The 20312-nt window shown below is 36.9% G+C and overlaps 1 protein-coding gene across 1 annotated transcript; it reads right to left on the minus strand.

Annotated features, from left to right (window-relative positions):
- Positions 1 to 2299: 2299 nt before the first annotated feature.
- On the minus strand, positions 2300 to 19714 carry bend5 (BEN domain containing 5). Its single transcript, XM_088928024.1, has 6 exons — positions 19474 to 19714; positions 14563 to 14693; positions 10900 to 11266; positions 8320 to 8468; positions 4463 to 4676; positions 2300 to 3580 (listed from the first exon to the last, which is right to left on the minus strand). The coding sequence occupies exons 1-6, from the start codon at positions 19652 to 19654 to the stop codon at positions 3384 to 3386; spliced, it is 1239 nt and encodes a 412-aa protein (XP_088784150.1). The 5' UTR covers positions 19655 to 19714; the 3' UTR covers positions 2300 to 3383.
- Positions 19715 to 20312: the final 598 nt, after the last annotated feature.

The following is a 20312-nucleotide window of genomic DNA, read 5'->3' on the forward strand; positions in this document are numbered from 1 at the left end:
GGGCTGGCAATATTTATTTCTATCAATTTAAAAGCCTGCTCAAATTAATTGTAAATATAAACAATATCTAGACTGAATGGTAGCTAACTGAGGTCTGATGAACTAACTGCACTAATTACAATGCTTCTTGTATTTTCAAGGTAAATTGCCATTTATAGTTAAAAATATTAAATAAAGATGGCAAACAAATTTAATAAAAATCAAAAAGTAAACAAAGTGAAACTACACAAATTAACAATGATCTATTTTAAAATATGTGCGGATACTGACAGGCAAACAAGTGTAGAGTTATTACAAAGAGGGATACAGAAAGAACTGAATTAATGAAAAGTTGGCAATATGAAAAGGGGATAGTTCAGGGAAGGTCATGGCTGTAAGCAGATCTAAACGGGTGAATTTGCCAATAACCCATTTATCACCAAGTAATTCCCTTTGGTATTCTATAAAAGCACAGAGGCATTCAGCATTGCTTTCCCCATCTCTGACCATCTTTGCCATGAAGTTCATTCATAACATCTGTATACTTTTTTCATAGTCTATTGTATCAGAATTAACTAATCTTTGTGCCTCAAGTACTTACCTTTTCAGGGATCAGAAATTTTGGAAGGACAGATGGATGAAAAGTGCATATGAAAGGTACAGACTTAAGAAATGTAAAAATGTAAGGTATAGAAATGAATTCCACAGAAGTTCAGAATAGGGCATGTAGAAGATTATAATGTTCTGTCACAGTTTGGAAACTTCAGTTATTAAATTCACACATGGTAGATACCTTTCTAATTTTCTTTACTTTAGTTAAAGAATATAATTTGTTGATTTTTAAATTAAAGAGACAGTTGAACCAAAGTTTCAAACAAAAGCTTTGTGTGCTTAACTGGGTTATTGAAATGTCTTGCAATTCTAAATCAAAAAGAATCAAATTGAACATAGGAAACACACTGTGCTTTACACGGTTCCTTTATTAATAATCTCGGACTTAATTATGATTTTTTTTAATGTGTCCACCACTTTTTTTACAGCACTGTTGTGCAATGTAGACAAAGCAGTGTCAAGATCTGTATTCATGGTGAGGTGAAAGAACTTACTTTTGCTTTCCAGTTTAAATTATCCAAATAGTTATGTCTTCACTGAATATTTTTTATGGAAAGGGGGATATAAATGAATAAGCAAGACAGTTCACTGTACAACTCCATAAAACCCAGTTAAGTAAAACTTTGGTACAACTTTAAAATAATTGGTAACTAGCTGCCCCCCCCTCAGTATATAGCGCACTGCAGTTGAAGGGAGTCAAACCCTGAGAGAGTTCTCATGCTGAAGCTCAGATTGTTTCGATTTTCCTAAACAAGAAACACATCTGGCCAAGAAAAAATCTTAAAATTCGGAGAAAAAAGGCATGTATAATAACTGTTGTTAACAAAAAAGCCTTCCTTTAAGGTACAGGAGAAAGTCCTTAACCCACTGGTGCAAATCTCTATATACTGCGTACCAATAGTGATAGATCAACGTATTTTTAGTATTTTTCACCTGCTGTAAACAGAAAAAATAGAGGTGGGCTATTTCTTGCAAATGTGAAACAAATGCATATATATAAAAATAGACAACTGACAGCTTAAAGCCAATGGGGGAGTTGGTAATAAAACTAATGTACAGCCTTGCAAAGACGAAATTCTAACTGTACCCATCAGTTTACATAAGAGGAGCTCTGCATGAACGGTGTAATCTGGACTAAAACTAAAATCTTCCATCTATCAAAAAAGACAACTGAGAATATAAATTATATACACTAAAATCCCCCCACAATGATAGCTTAACAAGTGATTAGAATCCAATAACAGTAAAAAGGAGGAATAAAAAGAAACAAAACAAAAGGCTTTTCCGCTTAAAACCAGACCTGCAGGATGATCACAGTTGGAAATGCGGTCACAGTTCAGAATTCAATCTGCAGCATTTTCTTCTACCGCAGACAGCCAGCCAACCCTTAAAAAAGCGCTTCAAAAAGTTCTGATGGCATGTCTTGTTAGAAGTTGTCACTATACCTTATTTTATTCTTAATGGTATGCCTGACAAAAGAAGGATGAAGGAAAACTTTGATTCTGCCACTTGAGGTATTAAACATTGAACATGGCATCCAAGGCCATCTCGGGTCTCCAGTATTACATGAGATCTAACAAAACAAAAAAGCCAGCAGCAACTCAAAATACAGGCATCAAGACAGCAGTTTAAGCTAAATCAAATTTCATTACTGTCAAAGCATGGTTTGTGGAATGTGCCTTAACAAAGTGTACCAAGATTTCCCCCATTTTTCCAATAATATAAAGTACAGCTTTTAATGATAATCTGAAATGAATTTGTCAACTGCAAAATGTCAGACTTTCTAAAAAAACATGGGTGTTGCTCAAACCTAAAGATTTCTGTTCTGTTTTCCTAGCAGAATATTAAAGTCAGTTGAAGTACTGCATTTCACAGCTTAAATGTGACTTGTATCCTACTGGAGTGAAAGGCCTATTCAAAGCCAGGTGAAGTCAACAGGAAATCCACACTTTATCATGACTGACAATGAATAGTTCTGAATCATACAAGATGCACTAATTCAGAGGGGAAATGTTCATCTGCGAAAAATAAACAGAATTCTAGGTCACATATCATCTAATTAGATCCTTAAAGAAAATAGATCCTTTCTGAGGATCTTGAAACAACCAAAATTGAAAGCAAGGTGCATGACTTGAAACAATGGTGCAAATTAGAAAGCACACCCATTAAAACAATACGTTATGGCTGAATTAGGTCTTATCATATTTTGAAAATGAAATTTCTTAGGGTAACAGAAATAAAAAATTAAAGCAACAGTTTCAGTAAATAAGGATAGTGTTGTAAATCATGCTGAAGCAGTATCCTTCCCAAGTCACTCAGCCAATATGTTTATACTCACTTACAACTTGTCAAGATGGAATCCTGCAGCACCAAATCCTTGCTTAGAAGTATAAACATATTCCTAAACATACTCATTCTGAAGACATTTGGGACTTTCTCAATTCTTTTAGCAATCAATTCCATATTAAAGAACACCACAATTCAAAACAATGAGTCACAGAGTTTGCAAGACAGATCTACTCCTCCCTTTTCCAATTTGTCTTTCATTGTAGATTCACAAAAAAATACGAGCCATCCATTTACTGGTCAAATCACTCATACCAGCACTCAGCAATTTGCTAAATTTCACCAAATACCAAGGCTGTTTCACAGGCACTGGTTTGTATCATTTGAAAAGCCTCTTTGAGGGCTCTTGAAAAATCACAAATGGCAGAAGGGATGGTACTGTCCACCCTTTTCCTTTTAGGCACTCCATAAAGAATAGAATGAGCTATGGTGACAACTTTTAATCACTACATGCCATCGTAGTTGAAATTTTCCATTTTGACTGTCTGTCTAATGAGTAGCTTGGATTCTCGCCGCTCCTCGTTCTTGATAGATTTGTTGATATCCATTATCTTTTCACAGATGTATTTGTTCACTTTGGACAACCTTTGTGTGATCTCTGCACTGTCTGCTGTTTCTTGCGATACTCTGTCATACAGACATTCTGTAAAGAAAGAAGAAGTCAAATAAATATTATGTGTATTTACTTTGAAGCTTCAATATTCAAGCTGAGATCCATTTCCAAATCTGGATATTCAGGTCCACTGGGATGTATAAGGGTACACTACAACACTACAACATATCAAACATACATTCGAGTCTTACACTCAATGGATAATTCACACTCTTCGAGAGAGATAGAGAACTCCTGTCACATGAGACCAGGCTTCACTATGACAGCTCTTTGTATTATATAAAAGTGCATTTGTTTAATCTCCAGTGTACGGAAGCCAATTTGAGCAGGCACTAGAACTTGACCCTTAAAACTGCCTTAAAGAGAATCTATAATACAACCTGTGTTTGAAAGCTCAAAATTATAGAAAATAATTGATTCAATTGAGATTTATCTCAATCTTGTTAAAAGTTGGGAATTCACAGTAGCTGCGAGTCATAAAATGCATCAAGCTCCAAACAACAACACATGCCCTGGAACAACATAGGTTGTACAGGTTTGTGGAGACACTTGTGACAGTATAAATATGCTAGCTTTTCACTATGCTGGGCCTGGTTTTGGGTGTAGGATGGAAAGCTCTAGGGAAATCCAGAAAATGCTGCTATAAGTGATGGACCAGTAGGTGGCACACTTTTCTGTGTACAAGCCATTCTAAACAAGCTCTTTCTAGAATCTTGACTGTGCTTTTAGGATTTTATTCTTCACTGCTTTTGTAACCAAATCTGAAATTTGACTACAGTAGACTACAAAGCTCTGAGAAACCTTTAGCTCAAGAAGAAATAATACGGTAAAGGCAGAGACTAGGACCCAAAAAGATATTTCTTATAGATGATGTCCTGTTCTTGTGATTAATTCAGACAAAAGAGGTCTTACCTCTGACTATTTTGAGTTTGCTCGGAGACAGAGGGGGCTTAGGTAGGGCATCTTTCTTCTTCTTGGTTGCTACTCCAGTGACACTCCTGTTCTTCAGAGTCTCTGTGCCCCATATCATGACAGCTAGATTTTTGGTGAACTTGGAATCTCCTTGTGTGCGTTGTAGCTGGTGCCATTTCTCCTCCTCAACCCAAATACCACCACCCAGGTGTACCTTAATGGGGGAGCAAAGAATCGAGATTAATATATCAATAGGTTCATTATTCACTACTTGCAACTGTACAGAGCTCATCTGGAGGTGGAGTAGAGTTTACATGGTTTAATTTCTGGTCTGCAGGGGACTTCAGCTGGTTTGGCTCTTCACACTGTGAGAATCTAATGATCTTTTAGCTTGGATATTTAATTAAACTGCAATGTAAGATGAAGCGCAATCATTATGTTATGAGTTTATTTTCCGACGTCTTTTACTGATTAATGGTCATTGAGTCTTCACTTGGACATTTTCCAATTTAGAGTAAATTATTTCCCCTTAAGATCAGGGTGTGCATTTTATTATTACATACTGTATGATATTTACTTTAAAAGTTGCACTTGTTATTATTGCGCACTTCATATCCATTCTGCTGAACACTTTACTTCCATGGGCATATAATTGTTCTACTGGCATAAAAATGTGCCAAAACAAAACTAAGGCTAAACTGCAGGTTCGAACTGCACAGCTTGTAAAATCTCCTTAAAGGGCTTCACGAATGCCTGTGGAAAGAACCCTAGTCTGTACAGTCAAATCATATGAGTTAATGATTTCTTGATTTCTTGGCAATATGGCTTTCTAAGCTTCTGGACACATGTAGTTCCACTCTGAGGTCTTCACAGTGCTGCTAATCTATGCGGTGGTAATAGTAAGAAAATTATGCTCACATTTCTGATCATGGATTGAAGGTACATAATCACAGAATCAGGTGTTTCTCCAAGTATTATTCTTTTTATTTGGTAGATTACAGTTTGAAAGTGTATTCTGCTGCTGAATCTCTTCTGCCTTCAATTTATCAAGAAACTGGTAAGAAAGTAATTTTAAAAAGAAGCTGAAACAAATAGTGTGCTCTTTCAGGCTTGATCCCAACAGGCTTTGGTGTTCTTGGAAATTCTAAATACAACAGTGATCAGCCATAGGTCCGTTTCTTCATTATTGCAAGTTAGAAAAATCCAAAACATATAATACAGGAATACAAGACAAAGCAGCTGTAAAAATCTTTTTGATACTTGACTATCAACTGGGAGATTAAATTAACGAATGAAAGTGGACCAAAAATACATTCAATTAACAGCACAGAAACAAGGTAATTCAATATTTACCTTTTTTCATTTACAGATTACTTTGATTCTGCATTTGCAGATGTCATTTCTGTGATAAATCCGTATAATAAAGAAATTTTGAGAAGAGGATTATGGTAACTTAATAACATCGCTATTTAGTATTCACTTCGGTTTGACATTTTAATCTTCAAAACTGAGTTTGGGATTGCAACCGATAAATTAATTCTTTTTATTAAAATTGCCTTTTATATAAAGTCTTTCAAAACAATATCCCAAGGAATGATCAATTTGGCAGTTGTGCAAAAACATTGTACAGTGCGGTGAGCTTCTTGAAACATGCTTATAAATACATTATATTATAAATATTTCTTCTAATTCTTGGATACATACTATATCCTAGGTCCTATTTTTTAGAAAGTACACATAGGGATGCCAAGCAGTAAAATACTTGAACATGATGGCAAAGCATACAGCTCAAAATTAAACAAGGCTAATTAAGCAATGAGATTCACTGAAGATGAATGCTTTGCTTAATGGGTGGTTAGAAAAAGCTATAATTGTGACTGTCCTCTTCACTATTAAAAAGATCATGTTAATAAATTCAAGCCTATCAACACCATTTGTGAATGCAATAAGGCTTCACTTCTTTGAGTACGACTCTTTATTAATACCACTACATTGGGCCTATTAAGATCACTACAGTGCACGTTTTTAGCAAGCACGCTCTCATAATTGTTTTTTCACTTGTTACTGATGTTCATAAATTAAAAAGCTTTTTATTGAACAGAATTAAGTAAATTATGCTGACCAACATTTATCAACAGGGTTTATCTACTGTGAAAAACACAGGCTTGTAGCAGGTGCAACCACCTTGACACATGTTTTGAAGGTGCTGTCTTGTGAAAGTGGTTTCACCACAAAAGGAGGTTTCCTGAACTAAACAAATTTCCAACTGCTGTTGCAAGACAGACCACAGAGTTATCTACAGCTGGTATTAAGTGCATTTTGAAGTGGATAGAACATCCATTCTTCCATCTAATCTATCTAAGCCACTAATTCTTTCACAGCACCCCAGAGCCTTCCCAAGAAGGCGCAGGGAGAGACTATATTCTGGTTAGGACACATATCGCAGGGTGCACAAGGAAAATTCACAGACACAAATTAACCTCAACTTTGAATTATTTCAAATGTGGAGGAAACCAGAACACCTCAAGAAAAACTCAGACACGGGAAGATAACAAAAAACCCATCACAAAAGACACCCAAGGACGAAAGTGATCCCAGTGCTCCGTGACTATGACTGCAGCATTAATCACTTTGCCAACAATGTCTGATAAAAAACCCTTTAAACAACCTGAAGGAGAATTTGCTTAAATATTTCGATTGATCAGAAAACAAGACAATTCCAACAGCTGAACCACTGTGCTAGAAAGAAGTGGACAAACTGAATTTTCCACTACAGGTATAGCATCAGTAATACAGATAATGAACACCAGCACACAGTTTCTCAATGCTTTCATGTTTTACTAGCTGCAGGTTCTTGTACAAATATATAGATGAAGTGTTACTGTAACACTGAGTCTTTGTTAAACTTCATGCATCTATCTACATACATCATCTCACGATAAGGTCAAAACCTTGACATATCCAGCACCTGTTGTTGGATTCCACAGCTTTTAAAACCTGAAAAAGATCTCAAACTGCGATGAAATTGGAGTCTGATCCATTTCCCTTTGAGACAGCTTCCTCATCAGTGTCTTGAAATCATTTCAAAGAGAAGACTTATCTCTCCAGGCCAATAATTAAAGGGAGGAGCAGTATCATCCTCAGCCGCACTCTCTGTGCTTCACTAATGCATCTAACATTTTACCTACAGCTATTGCCTGCAACAATACCACGCCAGGGAATGCAATAAATAAAAGAGGGTTTAGCACTAATTGTCAAAATAGAAGGTAGATGCATTTCCTCAGATGCAGACGCCTTACATGACTCAAAGGTAAATTAAAGCAATGGCATTCCTGTGACAAAAACCTTTGATCGCCTTCAGCAGTCTTCGGGCTGCTGGTCGACCTATTTGCATTTTCACCTTCTTGCTAAGGTACTTTAAGATTGAGGCTAGCAGGCCACCTTTACTCCAAACTCTGGTCTGCACAAAAGTTCGAGGGATTTTTTTAGAGCTACCCTAGCAGTCAATTCATATCCTATGGTAGAAATAATTAGTACAGGGGAACGTGAGAGAGATGTAATTTGCTTTTGTTCTTCACGGTTGAACTGAGAGAACACTTTCCACTTGTAACGAATTCCCCCAAGCGGCGGGAATGGGAATACAGTGTGCCTCTCCACAGATCTAACCAAAGTGAGTGAAATCAACGCTGCTGAAGAGAAAGTCGCGAGATTTCTAACATACTGCTTATTGTATGAAACAAATATCAATGTAATCCATTGCCAATGACCAACAGCACTGAAGGGTAGAAGGAGAGACATTATTAAGCAGGGAAAGAAGCAGTAAATGTGAGCTAAATATGAGGACAGGCTGAACGTACCTTCCCGTCATTGAAAGTGTATACCGTTCTGGGAGAGGGTGAATGGCTAGAGCTGGTGTTTGCTTCTTCCCGGCAGACTTCTTGTGGCTCAATAATGGGCTCCACCACTTCTGTCTTGATTGTCTGAGTGCCATTGTCATGCATAGGCTCTGTAATAAGAACAGATTGAGTACTGTTAAAGCAAGACACTTATGGAGAACCAAAAAGTTTCTTTTTAAGTATAAATGCTAAAAGATCTGTTTTATTTCATATGCTAGCTTTCTTCATGTGAAATAGCCGTCTCCTTCAAGCTAGTAAATACATAGTACTAGGGAATATACATCATGAAAACGTTCAAGAGTGCACCTATTTCAGATAAAACATTTTATTTACTACACGGTTCTGAAGAGGATCTGAGGTTAAACATTTCAAAGAAGTTACAGAGTGCACTACCAGGTAGCATTTTATGATAGTTAAATAAAACCTTTCTTAAACGAATATAGTGTATTTAGCAAAATACCTTTCAACCAATACTTATATAGCAGAAGAAATATTCTAAATTTATTTAGTTGGTGCTTTCATCCGAGTTATTTATACAGCTGGGCATATCACTTAAGAATATTACTTTACTCAATGGTATAATAGCATTACCCTGTCTGGGAACTGACACAAAAACCTTCAAGTTAGAGTAATAATACAGTTATACTGTAGATCTTCTATAGTGCTTTAAATTAACAACAGTATTACTCTGAGAAAAGCTTCATGTTAAAATACATGTTCTGTATTCATGTTAAAAAAAATGTTCTGCTTTTTTTTATTATTTCTGTAGGTGTTAACATGCTTTCAAAAACCTGTAAAAGTCTGTCCTATAGCTGAGAAAGATGCTCTCATATTGCCTTACATCAGGATTATAAAACTATCAATTGTATGTAGCAGAACTTACAGAAATATTGGAATTTGTCAATTATTCCAAAGACAATTTTGGCATAATAATCCTAATATTATTTGTGAATAAAAGCTCATGCAAAAATATGCTCATGCAATGTGGGTGAAAGAAGAATTTATCTCATGTTGCAGGACAAATACATTCCTTCATTTATTTACAGAAAGGTTATTCTGGTAAAATAATCACTGCATCACCCTTGTCACCATTACAAAGTTCCATCGAAAAAATCAAGTAATCTAAATCTCATAATATACGAAAAAGCTGACCTCGAAACAACTTGAAAAAAAAACCTGTTTTAATGCAACTTTTTCAATCTGGTTGCTTTATTGGTCAGATCTTTGAAGACAAGTTTCTTGGCTTGAATACACTATACTTATGAGGGAACAAGTAAAGGTTTATTCCATGCTGAAAAGAGAAGAAAAGAAACAACATTTCGACTGTCGAGCCTTCTTCTTTCACTATATGTATACTATATTTACTATATAAACGTATGATATCAGAAGGGTTAACAAATGAAACTCACTATTAATTGTACATTTTTAATTAATAGGTTTGTACAACTTTTACTAGTAATGGGATTGACATGAAAATTACACATTATATAGTAATACAAAGAACCATCAAAACATCGAAACCTGCTCCCTACTCACAAACTTTACTGTACAACCACCAGGTTACACTCAGAGGAAAGCTGAATCAGAAGTGACACTTTTAAGACCTAATAAATGGTTTCATTTGAGACATTCAGTTGCATCAGCCTCATTCACCACACATGAACCCAAATGAGAAAAATTATTTCTAAGAACTCTTTATTGAGAGAGGCTCTTTAGTGACTCAAGCTGGACCAGGAGAACCAGGAGCAAAGATTCCATTATGACTCGTGCCAGTGGGTTCTTTTTAGTCCAGTAAGCTGGATTGTTGGCCGGCTGTGCTAAGCTCCCATGCAGCTGATGAGTTTTAATATTGGTCAATGCATTCCTGACCTGAAACAACCCCAGGCTTCTAATCTCGTGCCTCTATATTGCAGGAGCCTAGATTTTGCTTCAAGCTGATGGCTGGTTAATGCTCCTGTTATCTAAAAGAATAGGCGCACTGTATGCTTCTTTCAGGGTTAGAATTCACTCAACACAGGAGTTTTTATGGCAATTTGATGCTTCTAATACATGCAGTTATGAATGTACAAAAAAGATTGTTGCTATTCTGTTCATCTCTGGTTTAGTATATTTCTTGTATGTCAATAGATCGTAAGCTGGAAAAAAATACTGCAACTAAATACTAAATCTTTTCTCTTGTTTTGAAATGTTTTGTTTAGATTCATGTGGGAAACAAGATTTCAATTTTTGGCAGGGGTATGAATTATTATATTCAGGTCTCATACTCATCCAAGCTTAAGTCTTCCAATAAAGCACACTGATGCTGGTAACCCTGCCATATTCAGTGAGCACCAGCTGTATCGTTTAGAGCCCTGGAATCAGTGGGTTCAAGCACCCTCATCCTCATCGCTGCAGTAGACACAGCTGTATAAATGGGTAACCTAGCAATAGACCAAGAGGAATCGTGTACTACCAGGCTCTAGGCTCAAATCCATCTTGAGCAGAAAATTCAGCACGTGGTTGATCTCAACAGGATTGTCTCTCTAACTGGTTGGTGCTTACCACTTCCCAGCCTCATGAGCAAAACATCCTGCAGCCTCCTGTTGAAGTCTCTGAGCTCCTTGACCTCGGTCAGCAGGCTCCCATACTCCTTCAGCTTCTTGGCCTGCTGTACCAGCTGCCTGCGCGTGCGCTCCAGTTCCTGCTGGAGGCGTCGCATCTCTTCCTCCTGTTGCCGGTAGCTGTGCACCAGCTCTTCATACAGCACCCGTGGCACCACAGCCTCCTCGGGCCCTGAGTCCTCCACAAGGCTGTCTTCATAGTCTTCCTCGCCTTCCATGCAGGAGCTGACTGCATTCCGCTCCAGTCGGGCCACTACCGCTGCCAGGCTCTTGGAGGAACTGGAATTGGAGCGCCCATGCTCTTGTGCCTGGAGCCCCAGGACGGAAAAAAAAAAAGCAAAACAAATCTCAGTCCAAGCAAGGTCACATTGGTGATTGCAATGGTTAAGGAAAAAGGGAAATTATCATCTTCAAAGACCACTGTCAAGTGTCAGAAGAAAGCTTCTTATTTTATTTGAATACATGCTGCACGGTGGCCAGCAATGATAAGTAGGGACTCTCCAACAATCTTTTAACACTACATGTTTCTTAAGGTCACATACATATTGAGAAATGCTATTATTTTCTTTGGCATGGTTTAACATGAATTATTTTTAAGCTTTTACAGTTTATTGCCTACATTCAAATGACCATCAAAACCACTGCAAATGCTGGAATCAATTTTAGATAGACAGATACTTTTTTGATCCCTTGTGGGAAATTGCAGACATGTTTTGGCCACAGGAAAAAAATAATTAAAAGTACACCTCTTAAGGTAATATCTGTACAACTTCTATTGCACAGATTTAGCTTCAAAGCTAGTTGATTGACAGTTCCGGGGACTGTAATGTTACAGTGCAGCTGTCCAGAGTGCTGAACTCTTGCTATTTACATGAATTATATTTCAGTTATGGACTATGGCACTGTTATAAACACATGTACAGAAGCAAACTCATGATTTTACTAATTGAATCCTTAACCAAATAGCTAAAGGAACAAAATTATGCTGGATGTTCAGCTGTCCCATTAAGTCCATAGGATGGATTAACTTAATAAAGTCATATAGTACAATACTTGATCTTACTTTTCAGCCTGCTCATGAAATTATACAAAATTATACAGAACAGTAGATATTGCACTTACAGGTAGTTCATACTATCTGAAAAATGTCATAATTCATCTACAGCAAAAATTCCTTTTAATTTCCTCATGTACTCCGCATGTACTCCGCATTAAACTACGTTATATACAGTAGAAAACAGTAAAGGCTCGGATTCAGCATCGGGGAGACAATCTGGGAGACAGTGGGCACAAGGCAGGATGTACCCTGGACGGGAAGTCAGTCCATTAGGACTCACACACATGCACTCATGCAGATTTAGAGATCCCAGTTAACGTAGGAGGAATCCGGAGCACCAGGCCAAAACCCACACTGGCACAGGAAGAATATGCACACTCCTCTGAGAAAGTTCCCCAGGCAAGAAATAAAGGAATCAAAGCAGTGCTAACCTCCATACCACCAGGCCAGCCAGAAACTCCAGAAAACTGGAAAAACTCCGGCTTTGAAGACATATCTGGCTACAGATGTTGCCGTGACATCTTTAAACTAAGTTCAGAAATGGTTTTAAAAACTGAATCTTCAATTAACCTCACTAAATTAATGACAAAATGTTTTTGTAAAAAGGGTGATTTCACTTTTTAAAGCATTTAAAACCTCAAGAACTCAATGTACTGTATGCACAGTTACCAAAATACACAAATGTATCACATTTACACTGGTGAAAATTCTCTTTTCTCCTCTGTGTATGGGCTGAGCTGCTCTGCTAACTAATTTCTCCTGCAATACAACACACTCATACAGTATATATTGCCCAGTAAGACGGAGTAAGATCCTCACTATATACAGGAATAATACCAAATTAAGATAAGGATTTTTTTCAAAATGTTTCATCCTACTGCTATTTGATATTTCTGCAGTACCACAGTTTCTTATTCCTCCTTATGTCAAGGAGTTATTTTCATACCTCTCTCTTAATACCCTCCCGTGTGAGTGCTATTTCAGCCATCAACTTAAAATTCAGCATTTAACACCACACCGTGAATTGCTGAGAATAACAAATATAAAACTGGACACTGTACAAACATTTGAAATCAAAGACGGTTCGAAGTTGAACCTGCTCCAAAAGCAATAATAACTATTTCGGAGTCAGCACCAATAAATCACAGACTATCACAATGTATTCATTTTCAGATATTTTTAGAATATTGGAATAGAAAATTAGAAAAAAATCCCCAAATAAATAAAATACTAAAAAAAACATTAAACATAACAATCAAAAGAACTACCACTGGTTATTTCACTGTTTGAAAAATGCATTTTGGAAGTGAATAAAAAGCTCTCTGCATATGTTTTGTGGAAACCTCAGCACAGATTCAACGTTGAATGTAGTTTACAACAACATACCCCTCCTGCTTCTAAGAACAAAGCAAGCTGAGTTAGAGAATTGGCCTGGGATGCTTTGGCCAAACCAGATCTTTTGTAATTTAATCAGATCCAGAAAACAGAACTGCTGTTCTCGTACTCTTGTTGCCCACAGTTGACAGGAACTCAGACTAATGCTTCTGATACCAGAAACCTACATTTGTGACTGTGCTACAAGCACTTAATCTATCAGGTCATCATTGTTTCAACTGGATAACACAGAAATCCGCATGGCAGATACACTAGTGTTATGTTATGCTATTATACTACCTTAATTATACTGGCTGGGGATCTTCAAGAAGTGCTGTACGGGCCATGGTTCTCTCACTTGTTAAACACGCAATGCTGTCTGTGTGAAGGCAGATTAACCTCAGCATACCAAATGAAGTTCGCAGAAAAATTTAGATTTTTTTATCTTGATTTTAGTAGTCAGTAAAATTTTGATGGGTTGGATCATTAAGAAAAAGGCAACATAACCAAGGTTGCAGAGCTAAGGAGAAATTTGCTCAAGAGTTGCTACAGACTCCATAGGGATCTCATATCTGACACACTGAATTTTCCAAATTAAATAAAAAATTGTTTGCACGCTGGGTTTGAGGCATTTTGATTACCCAAGCTCCTGTGTAATTAACACATTTAATGGCAGTTACAGTCCTCCATCACTCTTAACATATCAGAAAAAGAATTATCAAACATTCATTAATCAGACAATGTCTGTAAGCCGAAAAAAAAACAGCCTTTACACTAAAACATGAAAGCATGTTATTTGACAGCAAAACCTTTTCATTGTATTTTCCACTCAATAAAAAATAGTTATTGAAGAAAAAAATCTATCTACTCTACATTTAACATTATCCTTAGTAGATGGTTCTGTATTCAGTAGCTTATTTTTTCCACTTTCCATAATGTTATCTGCTTCAATGCTCCTGAAAATAATATTTTACTTTAAAAACTTTCAATATTTAGAGGGACGTTACCTGCTTTTAAACACTTTCTTATAAATTTGCAAATCCTTTTAAAACAATTCTTATCTTGCACTTTCAAACAATTAACTAGCAGTAAGAAGTCCTGAAATTAAATACAGTAAAAACTCCTTGCTCACTTAACCTCTTTCTCAGCATGAGATGACAAAAGAAAAAGTACCTTTTTGTGTTTGAGGGGGAGGAGTTCCTCTCCAAAGTGATTCTCCACTGAATTATCTATAGCATTTGTGGACAGTTTGGGAATTTTCATCTTTTTCTGCATAATACTGTGTTCAAACTCTTCTATGTTTTCTGAAATAGATCAAAAAGAAAATTAGTATTGATTCAAAAGCAGAAGAGGTATTTAAACTTAAAAGAAACTTAATCATGGGCATATCAGAAAGAGAAGAAGCCAGCTATGTCCCATTACCCCACATAATACAGTTATTTCTGAGACCTAAATTATTATTATGCAATATCTCAGATTAATGTGCATTTCTTTTTGTTCAGTAAATTTTGATAATATTATACAAAACTAAAAATCACTGTACTACTATCTTAACCTAATTCCTCTTTCCTTTTAAAACCTAACATTACATTTTAGGTCAATTCCAAAGTTGGGTACTAAAAAACTGACATCTAAATTCAGGTTCTACTGGGGCACTTCCTGAAATGAGTGCAGTCACTGAAATGTAATAATAACAATAATAATAATAATACTAGGACTAGCTAGCAAACATTGCATGATAAGTATGGTTTTCACTGAGTGCTTTGGCAGTCACTTGCCTGCCCATTCTCCAAAGGGCAAAGCGTTTTTTAGAACATCACACTTCAAAACATCAGTAAAATAATGGTTTAATACACTTAGTTTAATGTTTTTTTTAATACTTGAAGAATAACACATCTGTGATCATTTTTAAAACCTTTTATAACAATACACACAGCACAGTATTTGTTTAGTCAGAATCTGCCCAACTGTCTGTGGTCACTTCTTGAACAGCTCTAAGATAATACATTTCTGAGATACTTCAGCTTCTGCCCAGAGTAGCTGGGCATTTTGCCATCTTTGTGCATCTGCCTGTACCAAAATTACTGGGACAAGCTTCCTTTTTTAGTTAATGGACTAAAATCACATTGTATGTAGAAAACAAGTGTAATTGTCCAAAGCTATATAATGACAGTCTATAACGTGATGGAGTCAGTGCATAAGTTGCTAGAGATAGTTTCGGCCATTACGGCCAACAGAAACGTAAAAATGGAACCCACACCAGGAGGGCCAAAAATTCATCTGGCAGACCTTGTTAAGACAGTAGCTTTTTTTCCCTCTTAAAACCAAGTATCTGATGTCTGCATACGTGTTCAGGCACTTTTATAACTTTATGGAAGGACAGCTACCTAGATGCCAAAGATTACACATTTGAAAACCCAGAGATACATAAATGAAGTCACATTCCATTAACAGTGTGGCATGGGACATGTTTGCTTCTAATGCAGTGCCAAGAAAAAGTCTGGGAAGACCCTTGGTTGGTCACTATGCACATATATTTTAGATCTAAAATTTAACTATATCGTCATGGAAGTCTTGATCAAAATGATATATATATATAATATATAACAAACAGACAAAAGATAGAGTTGGATTATTTAAGTAGCAACAGTATGTTTCTGAACCCTTAAATTCAATAACTGGTTGCATCTCATTGAGCAATGACGTCAACCTGACGTTTACTGTAATTGTTTACAATAAGATCAGATTTTACGAGTTCTTGTCCATTTTTCCTTAGAGAACTGCTTCTCTAAGAAAGCAGGTTACATGTGAGGGGTTCCCTGCATGAATAGCTCATTTCAGGACTTGTCACAGCACTCTATGTGGTTTGAGGACCAGAATTTGACTCGGACAACGCAAAATGTTACATTTCTTATACTTCAGCAATTTTGTTGTAGATCTACTTTGTATGTTTACGATCTCTGTATTGGCCCACTTTCAACTAAGCTGACTAATGAAAAAGCCTGACAGTCTCCTCCAGAATTCGCTGATACAAAGCAAATTCTAGTTCTGTCAACGATAGCAAGCTGACAGGTGCTAAGGCAGCCAAGCATCCTTCATTGATGATATTTCTGCCATCTTGCGTGACAGTCAGATAAGGTTCTTCTCTTGGAAGGCAATGTTCGGTTTTTAATCACACAAAACATTTCTCATTGTGGTCAAACAGCTCAGTACATCAGTAGATCATCCAGGTGCTCTTTGGTGATCCCGAGACAGGTAGCAGTGTCCTTTTCTCATGGTTAAGGCAAAAACACTGACATTTGCTGCACTGAGAGAGGGCAGCAGATCCTTGGATGATACTCTGGGTTTCTTTTTTGTGAGTTTCTGGATGATTTTCGTGGTTGCTCTTGGGAAGATCTTGGTGGGACAACCGATCCTGGGTAGTGTCACTGTGATTTTGAATATTTTCCATTTGTTGACTATGAGATAGAAAGAGACTCACACATTTAGAAATGGCTTTGTAACACTCTCTAGATTGATAAGCAGGAGCTACTCTTTTTTGAAGTCCAATGAAATCTCTTTGATCTCAGCATGACACATTTCCTCTAACCTTTGGACACCAAACTCACAAATTTGAATACTGTTAGTGTCACTTTAAAAAACAGATTCTAAACATGCCGAAAAACACAGCACTATACATATACAGAAACAGGTGAAAAAGCATGGAAATCCTATAAACAGATCATCCCCTGATGCTGTCTGCCTGCTGTCTCCTTTCCCTAGACTTCAGAAAAAAAAATTCCAATGCAACATTGCCCGCGTCCTTATTGAAGCAGACAGGAGCTCTACAATCACTTGAGCAAAACTCATAATGGATAAAGAATGGCTTCAGAATCTCATGACTACTATGGCTTTAAAGACGTCGAGATCTGTTTTGTCCAAACTCCTTGGAACACCAGGTGCAGAAGCTTTTTTACAGGGCAACTCTCAAAGCAAATGTATGAAAAATACTAAGTTGACTTTTTTTTCCATGCTGAAAAGAGAAGAAAAGAAACACAACATTACGGCTGTGGAGCCTTCTTCGGGTGTGAGCTCCACAGCCGAAATGTTGTGCTTCCTATCTTTTCTTTTCAGCATGGAATAAACCTTTAACTTGTTCCTACGCATGCTGATGCAGCTACCTACTTGAACTATGAAAAATACGTGCTTATTGCCAATTAGGAATTGTGATCTCTGAGCCGAACATTGTGCTGGTGGTATAACTGTGCTGAGATTGAGAGGGATGGCTGCGCTCGACCCTTATAATGTTTACTACAAGGACAAAACCCTTTCGCCCATTTTCAACCATCTGCAGTAGGTGCTGGTTACACTTTTGCTTAACTGGATGTCATCACTGTCCTGACCATCATCAGTCCTGACCATGCTGGGCCAGGGAATCATTATCTCGGAAGGTCAGAGGCCCTAATGATCTCAACACTACTATGTCTATATATGTTGCACCCCACGAAATTCCCTTGGAATTATGCCACAGCTGGCTACTGCCTTGACAGAAGAGTAGACCCTCTAAAAAATAACAGACTCCCTGATGGAGAAGGATTCTTCATAGTTGCCCTGTTCCACCATAAATTGGAGTGACCTCATAATTGCACTGTACTAATGAGTGTACTGGTGGACTGCAACAAAATAAATATGCTCATTTGTGCAATAATGGGAGCTCACTGTAATTATTTGTAGGTACATTGTCCTGCTGGCACGCTTGGTTGGTCAGTGTTGTTGACCATGTTTCAGTGCCAATTAAAATATACTACAGTGGCTTACTATTTCCTTATACTCAGGAATGTGTAATGCGAATACGTCATGCATTCACACATACACAATAAAAACTGGATCTCAGTCTGAACTAAAAGGCTAGAAGCAGACATCCGCTCCTCTCACTTGAAGTGAAAGGTCATCCAGCAGCCCCTACATCACTCTCCTCTTATTAACACAAGTTTTCTTGAGTAAACTCCAAATTTATTGTCCCTAAAATCCGAAGCACAAAAAAAATGTATTCCTGTTGCAGTTCGGTTCGACTTTTTCAAATGTAAATGGCAAGTTTGAAATGACATTCCATGTCACAAACTTGAGTTAACATCCACTGATATTCAAGACAAAATAATGTGTTTTTTAAAGATTTGTTTAAGTATGGAAACGCAGATGTAAAACACATCTATTTAAACAGAAACCACCCACCTCTAAACAAAATGTTATGCAAATACCTTATAGGGTTGAATTGAGGATACGGAATTACAAAACTCGTGGTTTTGCTGCCTTAGTAGTGCTGTAGCATGACTACGGTAACACCAGTAGTACGACAACTTTGTAAACAAATCGACGTCATATTTCTGTCAAGTTTAACTAAATCCGATCTGAAAATACACAAAGGCACAATGTAATGGTAATTTTGCTGTAGGACGCCAGGAAAGTTGAAGACAGCTGCTGAAAAGCAAGCTTCACATGTTTAGGCCTGTACACTGAAGAAATCGGAAAACAGTCTTTTGTTATTAAAAAAACACGAATTTCTGAAGCAGTGGAAGAGCGTTATACTTAAAAAGTAAGAAAGTAGCGACAGTCTTAAGCAATTCCTAGAACTTAGAACGATTAGCTGCTTAAAGAACCTCTTAACTGGAGCTAAATCTGAGACAACATATGCATGTATTTGAATAAACAACATATAAATCGTAAGATTTCATAACGCTCTCTCATTTTTCTCTGTCACATCTTATAAGCACTTAATGCTCCTTTTGGATTGTCTTCAGTTTTTAAGGTAGGCCCACAGTGTTATTCTTCAGCTCTTACTTAATCGCAGTTCTGACCTTTAATTAATTAATTTCTCAACTAGCCTACAGATATTTCCGAATTCCTTAAAAACTGTATTTCAGGTAATGATCACTTGGACAACGTTTTTCATTGATGAAAATCTGTTCAATTCCAATACTTTTATAACACAAGCCACCGCCACGCTTTTCTTTCCGATATGCCCATAATAAACCAATAAAAAACATTAGAAGTAGAAAACGAGTGAAAGGTAATGCATGAGAAAGAGAAGAAGTTAAAACGACTTACCTGCAAGTGCCAGTATCTGTGCTTTGCCAGGCTGGCCTGTACCATTCCCTTCTGTTCTGTGCACCAAATACACCTTCTGATTATCAAAATCTGTCTTGTGCAGAGGTCTAAAATCTTTTACACTGGAAACCGGCAGAGCGTAGCACACATCGTCTTCCAGAAACCTCACAAAAGCATACATTATTTCTTCTTTGGTCCTGCACTTTAGATATGGTTAACAGTTTTCCCTCTATATAAGTATAAAAAATATATATAAACACACACAAAGGGGGAAGGGGAAAGGCCTCGGCGCTCAGCTACTCCGGCCTGGTCTCCCCTCACTTCAGGAAATGAGAAGCTTTTTTTTTCTCCAGACGCCACCAGGCTCGAATAATCAACGCACGAAAAACAAAGCAAACCGGTGAACAGTGAAGTACAGAAGTTTAATATTTTGCATGAAAAACTTTTTTTTTAAGAAATTGATTTTTTCAAGAAACTCATTTTATAAATATTCGTATTCCCATGAAATCGCTTAGTTTTGTTTGTTATCGATCCATTTCGTGTAATGAAACGGTATTTTATGTAATTGACAGCAATGTTAAAGGGAAATCATACTTCATAGTTTTAAGTAAAAGACGCGGTTAAATGGTTTGTGATATTATTATTTCTAAAGTTAAGATGGACTTCTCAGTTCCACAGGTTTGTATTATAGTGCAGAAAATATGTTCGGGTTTTTATTTTTCACAACTCTGTAAATTGTACAAAAATACCACTTCCTAACGTGCTGTTTTGACCCTAATTCAGAAATAGCCATGGGCAAACGTCTCTGTGTATTTCTCAGCCTCGGTGAAAAACAAAAC

Source organism: Atractosteus spatula, chromosome 11 (assembly GCF_055471065.1).
Source record: "Atractosteus spatula isolate fAtrSpa1 chromosome 11, fAtrSpa1.hap1, whole genome shotgun sequence".
Taxonomy (NCBI): domain Eukaryota; kingdom Metazoa; phylum Chordata; class Actinopteri; order Semionotiformes; family Lepisosteidae; genus Atractosteus; species Atractosteus spatula.